Raw genomic sequence first — 21,892 nt, forward strand, 5'->3', positions numbered from 1 at the left:
AGGCCCATGAAAGCATAGCACTCACTCACCCTCCTTGAATTTAGCGTTTGGGTCCTGCTTCTGTGCCACTTTTAAGTGATTTTCCACCTTCTCCTTCTCCTACCACTTCTGACTCACTCCCTTTAGTTTTGCCAATATTTGCCTCATGTACTTTGGACTTCCTTGATTAGGAACTCCTAGTGTTTATGAACATTAATGATTGTTATTTCTTCTTGGTGAACTGTCCCTCTTACTAATAAGCAGTGTCCTTCCTTGTCTCTTATGACATCTTCCATTTAGCCTGTTTTGTCTGCTTTCTTTTGGTTACAGCTTGCTTAGGTTATTTTTTTCCATCCTTTCACTTTCAATCTATTTGTATCCTTGGATCTAAGATGAATCTCTTGTAAACAGCATATAGATGGGTCATATTTTTTTTAATCCATTCTGCCAGTCTATTTCTTTTAATTGGTGAGTTTGGTCTGTTAACATTCAAAGTAGATTAATGTAAAGGCAGTTCTTGAATCTATCATCTTATCCTTTGGTTTTTATTTGTCAAATTTGTATATTTTTCCCCCTCTCTCTTTTATACTTTAAGTTCTTCGATTCTGTGCCCTCCTCCAGACTTCTCTCTCCTGTATATTTTTTTCACCCAAGAGAACTCCCTTTAGTATTTCTTGCAGTGCCAATCTCTTGTTAACAAATTCTCTCAGCGTTTGTTTGTAAAAATTTTAATCTCCCCCTTACCCTTCTTCTTTTTTTTTTTTTTTTTTTGGCTTGGGCAGGCTCTGGGAATTGAACCCTGGTCTCCAGCCTGGCAGGCGAGAATCCTACTACTGAGACACCATTGCCAGTCCTCTCCATCCCCTTTTTTTTTTTTGAAACTTTTGTTAATATATGCTCATCCTCAAGAGTCTCACCTGCTAGACTTTTAAATAAATATCTAAGGCAATTTTACAATTCGTTTAAAAATTAACAACCATACACTCCTACAACCTTAACCACCTTACAAAACAGACAAAGGAAAAATTGCTTCAAAACTGCTCTTTGATTGTTACTTCTATCTTAACGCCTCCTATAACCAACCAGTGTGTCCTAGATTGCCATATAAACCTTGATTGTGACATGCAAAATGGATTCTGCTTTGAAAACTGGCTCATTGACATGGAGAATTCTGTAGAGTTCCATAATCCCAAAAGCAAAACAGGGAAATAATTATAGGGCCAACACATACAACATATAGTTGAGGGGGAAAAACAACTTTCATAATGGTGGATAAGGGGGAAAAAAGCACATAAGGTTAATTCTCCCAATTCTCAGTCAACCAATATACAGTTTGTTTTACAGCATTCAAATGTTACTAGCTTCCGTATGTGAACAGATAGGTTCTCAAGGTGGGAAAGAAGTCATTAGATAACTTTCTGATGTCATCTACTTAGATGACTGACTCAGACCACCCATTACCATCAGGCTTTTATATAGGGTCAAGGTAATACAACTTAATCTCTTTCAGCTATTTAATATTTTTTCAGAATGTATTTCAAATAATAGTTCATTCCAAATCTATTTTAATAAACTACACATGCACTTTTAATTTGTGTGTATATGCTATGTGTCACTTTAAAGCATTTTAAGCATTGATAATCTAAAATAGAATAGCTATATTGAAATTCCTAAGTTTAGACAAACTCACTTTTATGTACTGTTAACTAAAAAAGGCAACTCAAAAGCTTTTAACTTTGAATGAGCTTGATAAGAACGTTTCAAGGGTATATTTGAGAAATATGTCCTTGTATTGCTATAAAAAGTTAACGAAAACATTTTCATATATACCTAAGGTTGGTTTTTTTCTCTATTTAAATGTCTGAATATCTAATTTGATATTTTTAATATCCTGGTTTTGGTTTCCATATATTGGGGTGCAGATGAGACAAATAATTAAGTTTTCTGAAATTAAAGGAGACTTTTATGATCACCTCTCAATTCTCTTCAGTGAATGAGTATGTATTCAATATTCAACAATATTTTTAATAAAGTAGTAGACCTAGTCCTTTGAAGTGAAAAACAGTGGCCCAAAACCTCAATTAACTTTGGTAAAAATAGACTATAATAAACTTTCAACTTCATAATTACGTATTTGCTAGAGCAGAGGCTGAGTAGGATGGATAAAATTAATTCTAGTTAGTGTTAAAAGCATTAATTGGGGAGAAATGTCACCAACTAGTTCATTCTATTAACTCCCTGAAACTTCACAGAAAAATAAAGAAAAAAAGATGTTATCAGAAAAAAAAGGAATGTATATGTGGATAATTTGCAATCTGTAGTTCTATAAGAATTGCTAGAATTGAGCATCTTTTTAATAATATTTTCTGGTAAAGTTAATTTTATATGTAATACCTGGGGTTCCTCCTCCTCCAAAGAAGAAATTAAACTAATTACGTAATTTGTTCTCTGAACTACAAAATTCCAATTCATAAGATGTATACAAAATAGGATAAATAATAAGTTTGTATAGATGAATAGCTACAATTCTGATTTTGCTACCTCTACAAAGTTCTATACATGTATTACAACAATATAATAAAAATGGCACAGTCTCTGAGGATACTTTCCACATTTTATTTACATTTAAGACTAACTTTAATTTCAAAATCACATAATCATACAATTATTTCCTTTTAGCTGGTTTCACTTAAACTTAAATGCATGATTGTTAAAGACTGTAAACAAATGTTTGCTATGTCTGTTACAAGTAACACACAGGAAACGCCTTTTAACAGAAATTCATTGACACCCCCCCCAATTTTTTTTATTATAAGTACAGGTTTCAAAACAATCCTGAACATATTTTTGATACTACTAGTAGCCAGCATCCACAATGCTTCAAAAATTAGCACAATCTGCAACTGTATTCATTGTACCTGCTACTTTAAACAATTTAAACTGCAGCTGTTTCACTAAGCAAATGGATAAAGCATGCAATTTGTTTTTCCTTCTTGAAATTAGTTTTCAGACACACACATCCTTCTCCACAGCAGTCTGACACTTCTTGCCATGCTTTCGTCCTGTAAACCTGAATTCTACTTTGAGTACTCCAGGTTTATGCTTAAATGAGAAGGCCTTGGTAACAGAAAAAAATAATTGTGCTGCATTCTTCCTCCCGTTACCTGAAACATAATGAACGTACACCTATTAAATATATTCTTACAAATGTCCAGATGATGTTTACCGTCTGGAATTCTTTTACTTAATATGTGGGTATTCTGCATTATGATACTTAATTAAGACATTAACATGAGTAGAAGGTTGTTGATTTAAGACGAGTTTGAGATCCACTGAAATTAATTGTTGTATGTTTGTCCTTCTGGTGGATGTGAAAGCTTCATGTTTTCTTTGGACATCATTAGACATCTTAGCTCTTGAAGTACAACCGTAATGCTATATGAATTTTGCCATTTTGCTGACACTGGTATGCTCCAGGTATCTGCCATTCCACTGGAATTATTTATTCCATTCATATTAATTTTTGTTAGAAATCTAACTGATGGAGGGGCTTCTGGATATTTAGGTCCACATTCTACTTTCAGGCTATATATTCTGTTTTCATAATTTGTCCTTGTTGGCCCCATAATTATGCCCGTCCACCTTGTAAGTGTCATATCTTCATCATCTTCAGGCCGCAGCTAACAGTACTACTGCCTACTCCTTTTTGTCCTTCTTTAAGTTCTTCCAACAAGTGAAAATTATGAGGTACTTAACTCCTGTGGAGATTGCCATCTGTTCCTGCAGCCCAATGCACACTCCCTCACAATTTTTTTTTTTTTTTTTTGCATGGGCAGGCACTGGAAATCAAACCTGGGTCTTTGGCATAGCAGGCAAGAACTCTGCCACTGACCCACTGTTGCCTGCTCTCTCCCTCGCTTTTTTTTTTTTTTTTTTGTATGGACAGGCACTGGGACTCGAACCCGGGTCTCCGGCATGACAGGCATGAACTCTGCCTGATGAGCCACTGTGGCCCTCCCTCCCTCACTTGTTATTTTGGGGGAGGGTGTGCATGGTCTGAGAATCGAACCCAGATCTCCCACATGGAAGGCGGGCATTCTAACCACTGAACTACCCAGCCCCCCCCCCCCCCCCCCCGCTTTTTTTGCATGGGCAGGCACCAGGAAATCCCCTCCCTCACTTTTGAAGTACAACTTTAGTAGATAAAATTCTTGGTTGGAAATTTTTCTCTTAAATCTTAAATCTTAAATATATCATACCACTACCTTCTCACCTTCATGATGCTTAGTGAGTAGTCTAAATTTAGTTTTATGTGGCTTCCCTTGTATATGGTGAATCTCTTTTCTCTTGCTGCTTTCAGGACTTTCTGCTTCTCTTCAGCATGTAACATTCTGATGAGTACATGTCTTGGAGTGGGTCTATTTGGATTTATTCTATTTGGAGTTTATTTGGCTTCTTTGATTTGCATATTTATGTCTTTTATAAGGGTTGGGAAGTTTTCCCCAATTTTCTTCTAAAATAATCTTCCTAATGCTTTACTCTACTTTTCTCCTTCTTATATTTGTGCACTTCGTGTTGTTCTTCATTTCCCTGAGATCCAAATTCAATTTTTTCCATCTGTTTCACCATTTCTTCTTTTGTGCACTCAAATTCAGTTGTCCTGTCCTCTAGTTCACTTATTCTTTATTCTGTCTCTTCAAATCTGCCGTTGTGTGTCTCTAGTATATTTTTAATTTGGTCTACAGTAACTTTCATTTTTTAGATCTGCTATTTTTCTATTCTTTCAAATTCTTCTTTATGCCCTTCTAGTCTTCTTGATATCCTTCATGTCTTTAGCCAAACCGTTGAACTTATTTAGGAAATTTGTATGAACATCTTTGATTGATTGTTCCAAATTCTGTGTCTCTTTCAGTGTTCTAATTTGGTCATTTGACTGGGCCATATTTTCTTGCATCTTTATGTGTTTTGTGATTTTCTGCTGCCTTTGAGGAATTTGATTATCTTGATAAAGTTAGTTTGAAAGTTGATTTCCCTTGCTTGTCTAAGATTTTGTGGTTGCTTGGGTTTGTGCTGAGGGTCTCCTTTTGCACTTGTTTTGTCAGTAATTCCCTGCCAAACCAACGCTGGGACCTTAGGTAGGAGGTGCAGCTCTAATTGCAGATCTGTTAAAAGCTAGGCAGTTTGCCAGACTGCACTTTCTGTGTCTTCCCAGAAGATGGCGCTTTTGGGCCACCTCTTTTCCTCAGGTCCAACTTTGGCTAAGTGGACTGACTGGGCTGGAACCCAACCATGTGCAAAGCCAGTCAAGGCCATAGGTCTCGGTGATGCAGAAAGCCATCAACCCCATGGCTGGAGGTTGGGCAGTGTGCATCTTGGTGGAGAATCTGCTTTTGGGCGCGATAGGTCTGGTGGTCTCCATCCTAAGTGTAATGATCTTGGGCTATGGGACTGAGTTTTTCAGTTACCCCTGCCCACAGCCAGCCCGGGAGTGCCTGGTGGTGTGGCATTGCTCGCTCCCACATCCCCACCTCTCCACTTATGTATGCCGTTGAGTGCTGTGGGCCTCCATGGAGAAAGAATAGAAGCAACGGGACTAGGGAGTCTCTTTCACTGGCTACTTTGTCAACTTAGCTCAGCTCAGCTCTCTGTTCCTCGGTGTCAGCCAAAGCCAGGCACCCACAGCATCCTGCTTCAGGAGTTGGGGGTAGGCACTGTGCACCGCAAGGTCTCTGTGTAAAGGTATACCAAGTCTGCTGGCTTCTGGGTCGCCCGTGGGAGCTCCTGGCTGTGGAGCTGAGAGGGACCATCTCTCAGGCTGATACAGCAGTGGGATCATTGGAGCTTGGTGCTCCTTTAGCTCCTGCTCCAGCCTGCACATTGCAGTCTGCTCCAGGTGTGAATAAACTCACTCTATCCTCTCAATTGTAATTTCTCCACTTTTTCACCCAGGTCCTTCCTATAATGTAGAAGTCCCCCTCTGGTCACTTGTACCCTGTCACATATCAAGTTCATTATACCTTTTTTATTTTTTATTTTGAAATGCTTTCAAACTTATAGGACAGTTATCATTTACAGGACAGTATATCATTTTTTTGTATGGTTGGGTACCAACTGGACACACAAAATTATTGGTTTGGTTCAGTTTGTTTTTTATTTTTAAATTGTTTTTAAATTAAAATATGAAAATTAAGAGTCCCAAAGCTAAAATTACAAAACAAGGTCTATTTTATATATGTATAATTTGTGTTGGCCCTACCCCTTCTTACAGAAAATGTAGCATACCCTTATCTACTTTTCTCCGCATTGCTCTTTTCATTTAAAAATATTATTGTAGATCAGTTCATTGAAGTATATAGAGATGTTGCTTATTCCTTTTTTTACAGCTGCAGAGTACTCGTATTTTGTGGATTCACCATAATTTGTTCAACCAATTCTGTACTGATAGACATTTGAGTTATTTCCAGGTTTTTTGCTATTATAAATAGCTTAGCAATGATTGGCTTTGCTCACAAGTCATTTAGTATTTCTCAGCATATTTTTTTAAATGTACCATAAAATTCATCCATATAAAGTGTACAATTAAGTCAATTTTAAAACGTTTTCATTACTCCAGAAAAAAACCCTATTTGTCATAGCAATCAAATCCCCAGTCAGGGCAACCACTAATCTACTTTTTGTCTCTTCATTTGCCTACTCTGAACGTGTCACATAGATGACATCATACAATATGTGGTCTTTTATAACTGGCTTCTTTCACTTTTCAATATGTTTTCAAGGATCATCCAGGTTGTAACGTGTATTAGTACTTCTTGCTTTTTTTTACGGTTGAGCAATATTCCATTGCATGCCATACAACATTTTATTTCTCCTCTTATCAATTGATGTACATTTGTATGGTTTCTGCTCTTTTGCCATCATCTTTTTTGAATAGGTTACTTGAAGTGGAACTACTTAGACACAGTAAAAGCATGCATAATTTTTTTAGATATGGTTAAATTCCCCTCTATATGTGATTATATAATTTTGCATTCCCGCCAAGGTGTTAAACTTTAAGATTTTTGTCCGGTCTGTTTGATGACACATGGTATTTCAGTATAGTTTTTTGTGTGTGATTATATTATATCGAAGCACACAAACCACAAGTATACATACTTGTATTTTTTACAAAGTTCATGCATCAAGAAACAGATTGCTTCCAGAATTCCAGAAGCCTTCCTGACCCTTTCTTATTACTAGTCATCCCAAGCACTATAGATTAATTTTGTCTCTTTTAAAAAGTTAAATAAATGTAATTTTATCGTATGTAATTGGTTTGTGTCTAGCTACTTTAGTTCAGCATTATGTTTATATGAGTCATCTCTGTTGTTACATATAGTTGTGGCATTTATTCTTATTACTGTTTAGTATTCCATTGGATGAATATGCCACAACTTATCCATTCTATTGTGAGTGGACATGTGTTTGTTTTCCCTAGTTTCTAGGTGTTAAGTATAGTATTGCTATATGGAACTTGTGTACCATAATTTTGGAGGTCCGTAGATATGGACACATTTGTCAAAACAGAAGTATACAATTTAAGAATTATGCAATTTGTCAAAAAAGAATTATACAATTGATGCTGTGCTCATTTGAAAATATTATGTATCCCAGAAAAGGCTTGTTTTAATCCCGAATCAATCTTGAGGAGGCAGCCATTTATTTTAATCCTGTTTCAGTAATGCAGGTTGGAATCTTTTGGTTAGATTATCTCCATGGAGATGTAACACACCCAATTGTGGGTATTAATGTTTGATTAAATGGAGATGTGATCCCTACCCATTCCAGGTGATCCCTTGATTAATTTACTGGAATCCTTTATAAGAGAAACATTTTGGATAAACCTCAGAAACGACAGAGCCTAGAGAAATGGCAGAAGCCTCAGAACTGACAGAAACTTCACAGCAGAGTTGACACAGATGCGGACACATGGAGAACAGAGACATGAATGTTTGGAGATGCTTGGAGCACAGCATATGTCGCCATGAGATGTTAAGCAAGCCAGGACCTGGAGAGAGCCAAGGGAAGCCAAGAGATGAAAGCCGGCTCTGGAGAAGTCAAGTGAGGAACCCCCACAGGGCCAGAGGCTGAAAGCAACGGAACCCAGGAGCAAGGGACCATCATGCCTACCCAACTGATAAAGATGCTTCTAATCCATGGTCCTTCTTTGAATAAGGTAACCTCTAATTGGTGCCTTAATTTGGGTATTTTCATTGCCTTAGATCTGTAAACTTTCAATTTATTGAATTCCCCTTTTGTAAAAGCTGTTCCAATTCTGATATATTGCATTCTGGCAGTTGGCAATAAAAAAATAAATAAAAACCCATACAATTATATAATAGAAAGAATGAATTTTTCTGTATACAAGTTAAAAATATGTAAGAAAGAAACTAGTGCTTCTGTGAAGTTTACTGTACCTGTCTCTTGGTGAATATATAAAAAGTATATATATACGTTTCTGTTTTAGAGTTGTTATGTCATTCATAGGCTTTGTAATCATCTTTCTTTAGAAAATATTTCTACACAGTTTTCCAAAGTGATTGTACTACTTTTCTCAACTAGCAGAGCATGAGACTTCCTGTTGCTTCCTCTTCTTACTAACACTTGGTGTTGTCTATCATTTTCTTTCAGCCATTCTGGTAGGTATGTGACTGTATCATTTAATTTAAATTTCATTTCCCTTATTATTAATTTATTGAAATTGTGGACATACTCTTCATATCCAAACATATCCAGTCTTTTTCCTATTTATCTAATGGGTTGTCTGCCTTTTTTCTTTTTGATTTTTAGAACTTTATATATCATGGAAACAAGTCCTTTGTTAGATGTGTGTATTGCAAATATCTTCTACTCTGTGGGTTCCCTTTCACTCTGAGTGGTGTTTTGTTGTTGTTGAACAGAAATTGTTAATTTTAATGTAGTCCAGTTTATCACTTTATCTTATAATGAGGCATGATTTCACCTACATGCTTAAGAATATCTGTTTTCCACAGCTAGGATTTTAGGATGTACTTTTGCTTCTCTCCCTTTGCCTCTTCTGCCTTCTCATTGTGGGATTACAGCTATGCTCTTTGGGAGGTATTTCATAGGGTAGAGGTGGGATTGTTCTTGTTTAGATTTCACAGTATTTCACCTCTTGGTCATCTGGTTGTATTTTCCTCTTTTCGCTACTGTTACGGTTGGGTTCATGTGTCAACTTGGCCAAGTGATGGTGCTCAGGTGTCTGGTCAAACAAGGACTGACCTAACCATTACTGCAAGGATATTTTGTGGCTGGTTTATTAAATCTTCAGCACGTTGATTTCATCCATGGCTGATTACACCTGCAGCTGGCCAAGGGGAGTGTCTTCCGCAGTTAGTGTGTTTATTCCAATTAGCTAAAGGCTTTAAAGAAGAAGTCAGAAGAGAGAATCTCTTTCTCCACTTCAGGCAGCCAGCCTCTCCTAGGGGATTCATTAAGACCTTCATTAGAGCTCTCAGCTTGCAGCCTGCTCTACGGAATTTGGACTTGTGCATCCCCACAGTAGCATAAAACACCTTTATAAAATCTCATATTTACACATATCTCCTGTTGGTTTTGTTTCCCTAGAGAACCCTGACTAATACAGCTTGGCACCAAGAATGGGGTGGTTCTTGAAAAACAGAATCTTAAAAATGGGATTTTGCACTTGGCTTTCTACTCTGATCAGACTCAAAGCCACTAATGACTCTATTTCCAGTAATCAGGTTGGCACTGACAGTCCATGGCATGAGTTGGCAATAGAGATCTGTAAAATATCACCATTTGGACCCATTTTCTATCTAACCAAACAGCTGATTGGAGATGGAAGCCAACTAGGGGTGCATTGGAGGTTGCAATTGAGCAGACACCAGACATCTTCTTAGAGAATTGCTCCTAAGGACTATTCACAGCATGTGCCTACAGTGTTTCATGACAATGGATGTTGACAGTTCTACAACAGATGCCCCTCAACTAGAAATTTCTGCAGATTGTGTTGGAGGAAGTCATTATGTTATTCAGCTTCATGATGATACTGAGGACAGCACGAATGATCATGAGGACACAAATGACTTTATAATCTGAAGCAAGCTTTATAACATCTGAAGCAAGTGAAAGATGCCATCAAGAGAATTGGAAAACAATCAATGGAGAGGATATTCTTTTTGCCATATCCACCTTAGGCTTTAATAGTTAATTAGAGCCTCAGAAATTATACCTTCAGAAATTCAGAATTTACTAACCAATTACCAGCTGGCTTAATGACTGCAGATGGTCAACAAGAAAATGTTACGGTTTATACAACATCGTGTCAACAGATTTCTGGTGTTCAACGAATTCGGTTTTCATGTTCTGAAGAAATGATGGAATAGGGAGTGTAGAAAAGCAGAAGAAGTTATACGATTCTTAAGCAGAGATTTTACGAGAAAATGACTGGTTGGAAAAATGTCTCTTTGTATATTAAATAACTGTAATGTAGCTTCCTGATGCTTGACTAATTGAGGTGTTAATTTTGACTTGAGAATCTTTGTCATGAATGATTTTAAAGAAAAATTTGGATTTTAAAGGTATTACAATATTTTTGTTTTGTCAGAAATATATACATATATATATATATATATATCACGATTTGATTCTGCTAACTTGCTTATACGAGACAAAGTTCTGAGTGACAGTGTTTTTTTGTTTTTTAAATTAATTTTTAAATTAAAAAAATAACAAACACAAACATTCTTAACAATGATTCTATATGTAGAATCATTCCATTCTACATATATAATCAATAATTCACAATATCATCACATAATTGCATATTCATCATCATGATCATTTCTTAGAACATTTGCATCAATTCAGAAAAAGAAATAAAAAGACAACAGAAAAAAATTCATACATACCATACCCCTTACCCCTCCCTTTCATTGATCAGTTTTTTCAATCTACTAAATTTATTTTAACATTTGTTTCCGCTATTTATTTTTATTCCATATGTTTTACTTGTGAGTGACAGTGTTTTTGACACTGTCTTTTCTGTAGTTAGATGTCACTTCACAGGCAATGTACAAATTTTTATTCCAGCAGTTTGGGGGCTATAAAAAGATTTTTCCATTTATTCTTCCTAACATGAGGGAAATTGTTTCCAGATTAGTTCTTTCTCTTTTATTTCATTCTTTAAAAAAAAAAAAAAACCTCAAAAAAAGTAGTGCATCATTACTATTATACATCATTGCTTTTTATACATATTATAAAACATTTAGAAATTAAGAAAATACGCAAGAGTAGAAACAGGAGAGAAAGAAAGGAAACAAATTACCCACAATTCCAGCACTAAAGACAGGCTTAGTCTATTTTCCAGTATAAAGACTATGCATAAAGCTTACATGATTCTGATCATTGGTCTACCTCATTTGTTGTAGTGAATACGGCTTTGCCGAGAAAGTGGTGGAGGGAATGTTCATCGTCGTTAATTCCATCACCATCAAGATTCACTCCAAGGCCTTCCATGCCTCTTTTGAATTGTGGCAGCTCCAGGGATATAGTGTCAATCCCAGCTGGCAGCAGAGTGACCTCCGCCTTACCCGCATCACTGACCCCCACCGAGGAGAGGTGACAGCCCTGGTGTTGTGAGGGGAGAGTTGGCGGGATTCAAAGTAGTAATCATTCTTGGAGGATATTATTCCTGCTTTGGAGATTTCTTCGATGCTCCCTCATTCCTAGAAACCCCAGAATCCCTTCTGTCCAGTGTTACCACTATACCCATTCCTCAGTTATGGATCTCTGATTCACTGCTTTCTGTTGTTAGGATCCTAACTGAGAATGGTGGAAGTCTTTTGCCTTGGATGCCCTGCCTCTTGCTTAATTTCATCCACAGCATTAAGGAATTCATTTTTCTCTCCTTCCAGGTTTTGACATTTAAGGAAATAACTTGGCAAACTCTTCGAATTGAGGCAGATGCCACAGAAAATGGTGATCAGGACTCAGTCACCACTCCACTGAGGCTCATTACCAATCAAGGCAGGATCCAAATAGCCCTCAAGAGAAGAGTGAGTGTGTTCTCCATCCTCGTGACAACTTCCATTTTTGTACTACCTTAGTCAGGCTGGGAGTTGGTATGTCCTCTTCTTTTTTAGGGTTATTAACCCCTGGCATCACAGTTGAAAAAGAAGGGCCTGTAATTCAGTGTTGCCCAGTATTTAGCAGAGGGAGAACATTTCCACCTCCTTTTGGAAATTTTGGAAACCACAATATTTCCCATATACAGGGACACTGACTATTGCTGCTGCTTGCTAATCGCAGAAAACTTTAGTAGTTTTTAAAGAAATTTGTTCTCCAAAGTGTTTCATGCCTTTCTTTCACATGCTGGAGAGTATTGAAAAGCTAGTTCTGGAATTGATTGAGTGATAGTGATTTTGAAAGGTTGAAATGGTATAAGGTGATGAACCCCGTGTTCTTTGTGGCCCCTTCAGACCAAGGATTGCAATGTGATCGCCTCCAAGCTGATGTTCCTTTTGGATGACCTACTCTGGGTGCTAACTGACTCGCAGCTCAAGGCTATGATGAAGTATGCAGAGTCACTGAGTGAGGCCATGGAGAAGTCAGCCCAGCAGAGAAAGAGCCTGGCCCCTGAACCTGTACAGGTTAGAGGCAAAACAGACACCTTTGGTGGGACTGCAGAAATGGTAGGCCAGACCTAATTGGTATCATTATAGGTGGATTCTAGAGTTCATTTGGCTTATATTGTCATTTACTTGGGGATATGCACATGCTTTGCCTGCACTTCTGGTTTATTCGTTTATTCTGTTCATCGGGTGCCTCCAGTGTGTTAGGTCTATACATTGTTAGCCACTGAAGAGAAAAAGTGTAATATGCCTCTTGTTCCTTTCTTGGGGATGTTCACTGACTTGAAAAATGGACTATGAACAAGTTTTGGTAATATGATGGGATAAGTGCTGTAACGGAGATACACACATACTCTGCCATAAGAGCACAAAGGAAAAGCCTCATTCCTGGTATCTCCTGAAGACTTCCCAAAGAAGCTGTTTCAGGCTTCGTCAGCTGAGTCCTGGTAGGTGAGAGCTTGGAGGACAATTTAAACCTCACATCAATACTCTGTTTTTAGACTAATTATAATTAGACTTTTAGTAGTTTGGGTTATTAGGATGGGGCAGACCCAAGTGAGCTACCAGACGAACAGTTATGGGAGGAAAGAGCATCTTGCTAAACTACTGTTTACTTCAGCCTGGACTAAAACTTAAAGAAAGCCTATGAAGGAGCCTCTCAGTGTCTGGACCTCTTGTTTTTTTCTCTGTCACCTGCAGATCACTCCACCTGCTCCCAGTGCCCAGCAGTCTTGGGCTCAGGCATTTGGTGGCAGTCAGAGCAATAGCATCAGTAGTAGCAGTCGCCTCAGCCAATACTTTGAGACATTTGATGTGAAAGAATCCTCCTACCATCTGCTCATCTCTCGCCTGGACCTGCACATTTGTGATGATAGCCAGTCCCGAGAACCAGGTACTCGTGAGGCCTGAGCTGGGCTGGGTGGGCCACATCACTCAACTCTAGGCAAAGCTTGGAGATGAAACCTCTTTTCCAGGGTCTCTGTGGAATACTTTGTCTTTGCTTAATCACAAACATTCCTTGGACCTCAGTTCTGCTAGAGTAGCTCTCTCACTGTTAGTATAAGATAGTGCTCTGCAGCCTTTAGGATACGGTAGAACCACCTGTAATATTTAATTAAATACAAGTGAAAGACTCACCCAAACCTCACAAGATCAGAATCTTCAGGGTACATCCCATGCAGTGTGTACCTCTTCTTTTTCCCTAAAGAACCTTGCGCAATATTGATACTTTCCCAAGGTTGTTAAGCTTTTAGGAAAGTAAATACAACTCGGGGAGACATCAGGGGTTTGGGATTTTTGTGTCAGTTAAAAAAAATAGTGTGTGCAAATGTACTCCTCCTAAGCAGGGAGGTTGTGCTATCTTTTTTTTTTAAAACAGTTTTATTCAAACATCATTTAATCCATCCTAATTGTGCAATCAGTGGCTCCTGGTATAATCACATAGTTATGCACTTACCATCACAGTCTATATGAGGACATTCTCATTTCTTCCCTCGAAAAGAAAGAAGAAGAAAAAAAATCCCATACCCCTCCCTTATATTCTCCTATTATTGACATTTAGCTTTGGTGTAGTATCTTCGTAACAATTAATGAACGAATATTACAATATTACTGTTAACTGTAGACCTTAGTTTGCAGTAATTGTATTTTTTCCACATGCCATCCCATTTTTAACACTTTATGATAGTGACATACATTTTGTTCTAGTTCATGTAAAAATTTTCTTATATTTGTACAACTAGACACTGTCGTCATCTACTCTACGTTTTGCTAAGGTATACAGTTCCAGTTTTTATTCTCTGGGTTTCCTTCTGGTGACATACATGCCCCGTTACCTTCCTTTTTCAACCATGCTCACTTAGCTTTGCTCACTATACTGCTGCCATCAGACAGTATTGTGCTATCCATTTCTGATAGAATAGATGTAAACATTATTAAACATTCTGTCCTCCTTAAACATTGAATACCCAATCTTTGCCCTCTTTCTATCTCCTGATATCTGTGGTCTTGAATTTAACTCTAAGAGTTTGCTAATTATAGTTAGTTCATATTAGTAAGACCATACAATATTTTTCTTGGCTTATCTCACTCAATATAATGTCCTCAAGGTTCATTCACATTGTTGTATGCATCATGACTTTATTCCTTCCTGCAGCTGCATAGTATTCCATCGTATGTTTATAGTACAGTTCACCCTTCTGCTCATCAGTTGATGGACACTTGGGCTGCCTCTACTCATTGGCATTCGTGAATAATGCTGCCATAAACATTGGTGTTCGAGTGTCTGTTTAGGTCTTTGCTTTCAGTTCTTACTGAACTGAAGTACATACCTAGTAATGAGATTGCTGGATCATATGGCAGTTTGGTACTTAGCTTCCTGAGGAACCACCACACAGCCCTCCAGAGCACCTTGTACTATCTTTTTTATCATGTTCTTACATTCATTAGAACATTGCTATAACAAACCCATATAAATTTATTTAGAATGTAAAAGCTAACTGATTTATTTCTTTTCTTTATGAGCCTTTGGGAAATCACTTAGCTCCTCTCACTAAACCTGTTTGAGTTCTCTTCTGTGAAATTAAGTTAGTCATATCTTACTTATTTACTTCATAAGTTATTATTAGGCTCCAGTGACATAATATACTGAATTTGGAGGACCTTAATAGTAGGCAAATATCAATATTATTATTATTTTCTGTTTGTTCCTTCAGTATTTCCTCTATATTCCCCTTGATCACCAGCTCTCGGTTTCAGCTGTTTGAGTCTTAGTTGTTTCCAAATAATAGATATTTTTCCTTGCTGCCTACCTGCTCTGAAGGTTGGTTTTCCTTTTAATAAGACCTAGATTCAGTTTCCTTGGGGGCCTATCTATTCTTTTCTTTTCCTGCTGGAGCACAAAGCAGCACTTCCTCTCTTGCTTGGTTATTCCTTGGTTTTGAAGTGACTGCAACCTCCCTTCACTCCTACCATTCCAAGAAAGGTAGAAAGAGCAGGGACAACATAAATATTGCTTTTGCCACCACCGGAGATTATTTGACCACTGGTGTGCCACTCATTTTGGAAATTCTTTGCTAAAACAATTATTACTTTGGTTGTTTCTTTCAAGTGTTACTGTAAATATTTTGTTTGTTTTTTAATTCCTTTTGAAGTCTTAATATATTGAGAGTACACTGTTGAGTGTTTCACTCTATTGCTTGATGAGGGGTGTACAGCACTGCACTTATCATGAGTCAGGGTCCTATAATCTACACTAAGATGTGAATGACATGAATAACCCCTTTCCTGCTCCATTTATTATTAAAGCAAATTAATCTGCTTGGTGGGATTTAAGGACATTTTGGAAGAGATATATTTGGATAGGAATAACTCCAAGTCTACCTTATCTAGATGTAGGATATGACTCTATCTAGGCCCAAAGAACAGAGTTCTGTGACTTTGTTTCTTCTTAGATTTGAGGAGAAGGAGAAGGGAGAACTGCGTAGTATAGAAAGGGCTCTAAGAGTCTCTTTAGTTGTACTAACCAATATGGCCACTAGCCACAATATTTGGCACTTGAAATGTGGCTAATTCAAGTTGAGATTTGCTACAAGTGTAAAATACACACTGATTTTGAAGCTGAAATATGAAAAATGAAGTATAAGATTCTTCAATCATTTTCATATTGATTACATGTTGATATAATATTTTTGACATATTGGTTTAAATAATAAATATTTTACAAGTTTTTTCGTTTTTGTGTTTTTTTGCTTGGGCAGGCACCGGGAATCAAACTTCAGTCTCCAACATGGCAGGTGAGAAATATGCCTGCTGAGCCCCCATGGCCCACCCTACATATATTTTAATTAATCTCGCTTTTTAAATTTTTTTCATGTGGCTGCTGGAAAATTTTGCATTACTTTTTTGACTTATGTTATACTTCTTTTGGACATCACTGCTCTGGAATTTTCTGCACAGTATGGTAGCCAATAGCCACCTGTGGTAATTAAAATAAAAATTAATTACAATTCAATAAAATTTAAAATTTAGTTCCTCATTTGCACCATGCACATGTCAGATGCTCAATATAATCTATAGAATATAGAGCATGTGCATCATCACAGAAGATTCTTTTGGACAGTGCTTCTGTAGAGATTCCTTGAAAGCTATACCTACCCACTTTTTTCATTAAGGGCTACTAGAGCCTGGATGTTGGGGTCCATAACTAACACACTCGTTTATCTCTAGGTATTAGAAGTAAAATGATTTGAAATGATTGTTGCAATCAGTGTGGCTTGAGATGGAGCAGTACTGTGTCTTAAAATCATACAGGAGCAGGTCTCACTTCGGGCTCAGAGATGAGGTTGGTGACTGATAGGAAGAAAAAAAGTCTCACCTACCTCTTAACTGTTTTCCCTCAGGAGAAGGCCTGTGAGCAAAAACTTTCCTTACTTCTCTTTATTAAGGCTAGACTATCTTCATCCCATCCATTCACTGGATAATTTTAATTACTTACATTTATATGCTGTATTTACTATTTATTTCTAGTATATAATTAGGAGTTTACAGTTGTATGTTAGCAATTGCTAATTTATTTTATTTGATTCTGGAATCTATTGTAATATATCCTTGTGGTGGTGTTCTTTTAGCTCCAATGAATTCTAGTAGGGGGAGCACTACTGTGACACCCTCTCCCTCTTAGGAAACCTAGCTTAGGTCAGGCATCTACAAACTAAAAATTGGTTCTTTAAAAAAAACAAAAAACCAGTTTTTATTTTATTTTTATTTTAATTAATAAAACCAATCAACATACAATATGAACATTCTTTTTTTCATCACATAGTTGTATATTCATCATCATGGTCATTTCTTAGAATATTTGTATCAATTCAGAAAAAGAAACAAACAGAAAACAGAAAAAAATTCATACATACCATATACCTTACCCCTCCCTTTCATTGATCACTAGCATTTCAGTCTACTAAATTTATTTTAACATTTGTTCCCCTGTTATTTATTTATTTTTAATCCATATGTTTTACTCATTGGTCCATAAGGTAGAAAAAAAGAAGCATCAGACACAAGGTTTTCACAATCACATAGTCACATGGCAAAAGCTGCAATCATCTTCAAGAAACATGGCTACTGGAACACAGCTCTATATTTTCTGGTACTTCCCTCCAGCCTCTCTGTTATGCCTTAACTAAAAAGGTGATATCTATTTAATGCATAAGAATAACCTCCAGGATAACCTCTCGACTCTGTTTGGAATCTCTCCAGCCATTGATACTTTATTTTGTCTCATTTCTCTCTTCCCCCTTTCGGTTGAGAAGGTTTTCTTAATCCCTAAAAACCAGTTTTATTGAGATATAATTCACATGCTATATACTTCTTTCATTTAAGTAAACAATTAAACAATTAAGTTTTTTAGTATATTCATGGGATTGTGTAACTTTCACCACAGTCTAATTTTAGAACATTTTTGACCCCCCCCAAAAGAAACTCCATACCCATTAGCTATCACTCCCCATTTTCCCCTCTCCCCAGCTGTAACACTAATCTACTCTGTGTCTCAGAATTTGCCTATTCTGTCAGTGAAAACTGGTTCTCAGAGACCAAAAAACCACTTAGATTTAACAGTGGTTTTTGTCCCTCCAAAGCTTAACCCTAACTGACAAAATCTTATTTCTTAGTATTTAATCATTTATTGATGGATTTTCTTTGGTATCACATGAACAGCATTGACAGTAAGTTCATGGAAGATACACAAAAGTTACATAAGATCAGTGCTGCTAAACTATGGTGAATAGATAGCTGTGATTGGAGGTCTTTCGATCGCTTGCTTAATCTCCAAGTTACACTGTGAGAGGTGCCTACTGCATGCCTGTGGCTGCGTTGATGATACTTATGCTTGAGCCTTAGACTTTTGTGATTTGGGATTTGAGAATTAAGTAAAAACAGTTTATTTTATTTAATTCTATAAAGGTTATTTAACCCATCATTCATCTAGTCGAGTGCTGAAAAGAAAAAATATTCACAATATCTGAATGAGTCTTGAGGTTTACTCTTGTGAAGTTTATGTTGGTAGTGGAGAAACTTAACCTACCTGTAGGTATGCCTAAGAGTTACCTCTGGAGGACCTCTTCTGTTGCTCAGATGTGGCCTCACTCTCTCTAAGCCCAACTCAGCAAGTGAAATCATTGCCCTCCCCTCTACGTGGAACATCACATCCAGGGGTGGAAGTCTCCCTGGTGACGTGGGAGATGACTCCCAGGGATGAATCCAGACCTGGCACAATGGGATCAACAATTCCATCCTGACCAAAGAGGTAGAAAGAAGTGTAACTAGTAAAGTATCAGTGCCAGAGAGAATTCAAATAGAGTTGAGAGGCTACTCTGGAGGTTGCTTTTATGCAAGCTTCAGTTAGACATTGCTACCTATCATAACCTGCCAAACCCAACCAGGACCATTCCAGCCAATCCTAAAGAACACCTAGGGCGAAATATAAGATTCCACAAGGTTTCCATGCACTAAAGTAACTTTCCAGAAACCTACAACCTCCAGATAGGTCCCCAGTCCAGATAAGTCCTGAAACCTAGAAGGCCCAGCCTCTCCAGAACATCAGATAGTTCCATCTCCTATCCCATATTAGTGCAGACCCTTCCAACATGAAGTTAGAATGGCTGTAGCCCAAATACCCCTAAAGAGAGGGAGAGAAAGATCAAAGGTGATGGTGGACTTATACAGAGAAGATAGGATCTAACAAATAACTATGATTATTGAATCATTAAATTTTATCTTAGTCTCCAATCTTAGAGCAGCTAGAAGTAAAAATCTATAATTGTGGAACTGTAACCCATGTCAAACTCTGAAATATGTTCTACAACTAATTGTGGTACTAGTGCTTTGAAATTTATTGCTTTTTTGTATATGTTATTTTTCACAAAAAAGAAAGAAAAAAGTCGATTGTGGTGATAAAAAAATATGTATGCATTCTAGCCTCCTATATTTTGGAGCAGCTAGAAGGAAAAATCTGAGAGGATCATATGGTAGCCCACGACAAACTTTGGAACCTGTCCTGTAACTATTTGTTGAAGAGTGCTTTGAAAACTTGCTTTTTTATTTCTTTGCTTTGTATATGTTATACCATAGAATAAAAAAGTTAAAAAAAATTAATGTTTTTATTACATGCTATTTATATATAAACTGCTAATTTGCGTGGGTAATTTGATCATTGCAATTTACATAAATAAGTAAATTGCATCAAAAGTTGGTAGCAAATATAATTATAATCTTAAATATTACTAGCTTTTACATTTTTTAACAACTTTTTTCATAATTTTTTAATTAGAGAAGTTGTAGGTTTACAGAAAAACTTGCAGCATATACAGAGGTCTGTGTACCTCCCTCACTTATGTAGTTCCCCCTATTATTAATACTTTGCTTTAGGGTAGTATCTTTGTTATAACTGATGAAAGAATGTTACTATAATTGTACCATTAGCTCTAGTCCATAATTTACATTAGCGGTCAATGTATAGTCCTGTGTTTCTTTTGTTTTTCTTTTCTGTGTTTGTTTTTAAATTTTTATTCTAATAACCATATATACAACCTAAAATTTCAACTTTAAACCACTGAATGTGTAATTCAGTGGTGCTAATCACCATCAGCCATTACCAAAACTGTTCTGTGAATGAATAGAAATTCTGTTCCAATTTTAACTTAAATTTTTACTTATTGTTAATATTTCATTGAATAAAAAGAGTAAGTCTAAAATCTACTTATACTTACTCTTTATGTATAAGGTACAGATAAAAGCACAAAAGTAGGTATCCATTTTTATTTGTGGTTTTAAAATTTCATTGGGGGTATGCAATTAAGGCAAAGAAGAGCTAAACAGGCTACTTAGTTGGGGGGTAGAGAGTGATTATGAAAAAAAAGCACAAGAAACAGAAATACTGTTATAGTGTATTTCTTGACAGGAGAGTGAATAGTCCAGAATTTGGGATAATGAAATCTAGAAGGGATAGAACTGACCTTTCTGGTTGAAGTATACCAGCTTACAGCTAGAGGATTCCATGATACTGCCCTTCACACATTTCTTTGGTATTTTTTCTCTCTCTTTTTTTTTTTTGTGCATCTACTATATATAAAGCTCTGTGCTAGATACTGTGGTAGGGGACAGGGTGGAAGCACAGAGCCATGTGGGCCAGATGGAATACAAATGTAGAATAGTCCCTACTCCAACAGTTCTTACAGTCTAGTTGGAGAGAGAGTTTTTTAAGAATTAAATATAAATTCAAGGTAAACATAGTGCAATATTTGACTGATTGCCAAAACTTCCAAATTACCTGCAATATATTTTTTAACTTTTTCTATTGTATAGTATAACGTATATACAAAGCAAAGAAATAAAAAAAGCAATAGTTTTCAAAGCACTCTTCAACCAGTGGTTACAGGACAGATCCAAGAGTTTTTCATGGGCTTCCATATGATCCTCTCATATTTTTCCTTCTAGCTGCTACAGAATATAGGAGAATAGAAGGCTTAAATATTTTCTTATCATCACAATCAACTTTTTCCCTTCTTTTTCTGTGAAAAATAACTTATATACAAAAAAGCTATTCATTTCAAAACACAGCACCACAATTAGTTGTAGAACATATTTCAGAGTTTGACATGGGTTGTAATTTCACAATTTTAGGTTTTTACTTCTAGCTGCTCTAAAATACTGGAGACTAATAGAGATATCAATTTATGATTCAGTATTCATATTCATTTGTTAAATCCTGTCTTCTATGTATAACTCCACCATTGCCTTTGATCTTTCCATACCTCTCTGTAGGGGTGTTTGAGCTATGGCAATATAAACTTTTGATATTGGAAGGGTCTATCACTGATATGGAGTAGGGAGATGGAACTATCTGATGTTCTGGAGAGGCTGGGCTAGGTTCCAGAACTTATCTGGACCAGGGAAAAATCTGGAGGTTGTAGGTTTCTGGAAAGTTACTCTAGTGCATGAAACCCTTGTGGAATCTTATATATTACCCTAGGTGTTCTTTAGGATTGGCTGGAATGGTCCTGGATGGGGGTTGGCAGGTCAGTAGCAAGGTCTAACTGAAGCTTGTGTAAGAGCAACTCCAGAGTAGCCTCTCAATTCTATTTGAACTCTCTGCCATTGATAATTTACTAGTTACACTTCTTTACCCCTTTTGGTCATGATGGAATTGTTGATCCCACAGTGCCAGGTCTGGATTCATCCCTGGGAGTCATGTCCCACAT

At 36.8% G+C, this 21,892-nt stretch overlaps 1 protein-coding gene and 2 pseudogenes across 4 annotated transcripts in view; 2 read left to right on the forward strand and 1 right to left on the reverse strand.

Moving 5' to 3' along the window:
* The window catches only part of BLTP3A (bridge-like lipid transfer protein family member 3A), a 144,539-nt gene that overhangs the window by 91,333 nt on the left and 31,314 nt on the right, over nt 1-21,892 (forward strand). For 2 of the 3 annotated variants that reach the window (XM_077161536.1, XM_077161537.1), the window contains exons 5-8: nt 11,430-11,619; nt 11,916-12,056; nt 12,480-12,650; nt 13,332-13,524. In XM_077161536.1, the coding sequence (XP_077017651.1) occupies nt 11,430-11,619; nt 11,916-12,056; nt 12,480-12,650; nt 13,332-13,524 (695 nt within the window). Of the gene's footprint in view, nt 1-8,078; nt 8,192-11,429; nt 11,620-11,915; nt 12,057-12,479; nt 12,651-13,331; nt 13,525-21,892 lie in introns of those variants that run through there. The other variant, XM_077161538.1, reaches the window with a different exon arrangement.
* LOC143682624 (ubiquitin-conjugating enzyme E2 variant 2 pseudogene) lies at nt 3,318-3,753 on the reverse strand (annotated as a pseudogene).
* LOC143684527 (nuclear transcription factor Y subunit beta pseudogene) lies at nt 8,104-10,574 on the forward strand (annotated as a pseudogene). Its single transcript, XR_013176061.1, has 2 exons — nt 8,104-8,191; nt 9,604-10,574. The product of XR_013176061.1 is annotated as a nuclear transcription factor Y subunit beta pseudogene (transcript).

This window comes from Tamandua tetradactyla, chromosome 5, assembly GCF_023851605.1.
Source record: "Tamandua tetradactyla isolate mTamTet1 chromosome 5, mTamTet1.pri, whole genome shotgun sequence".
Classification (NCBI taxonomy): Eukaryota; Metazoa; Chordata; class Mammalia; order Pilosa; family Myrmecophagidae; genus Tamandua; species Tamandua tetradactyla.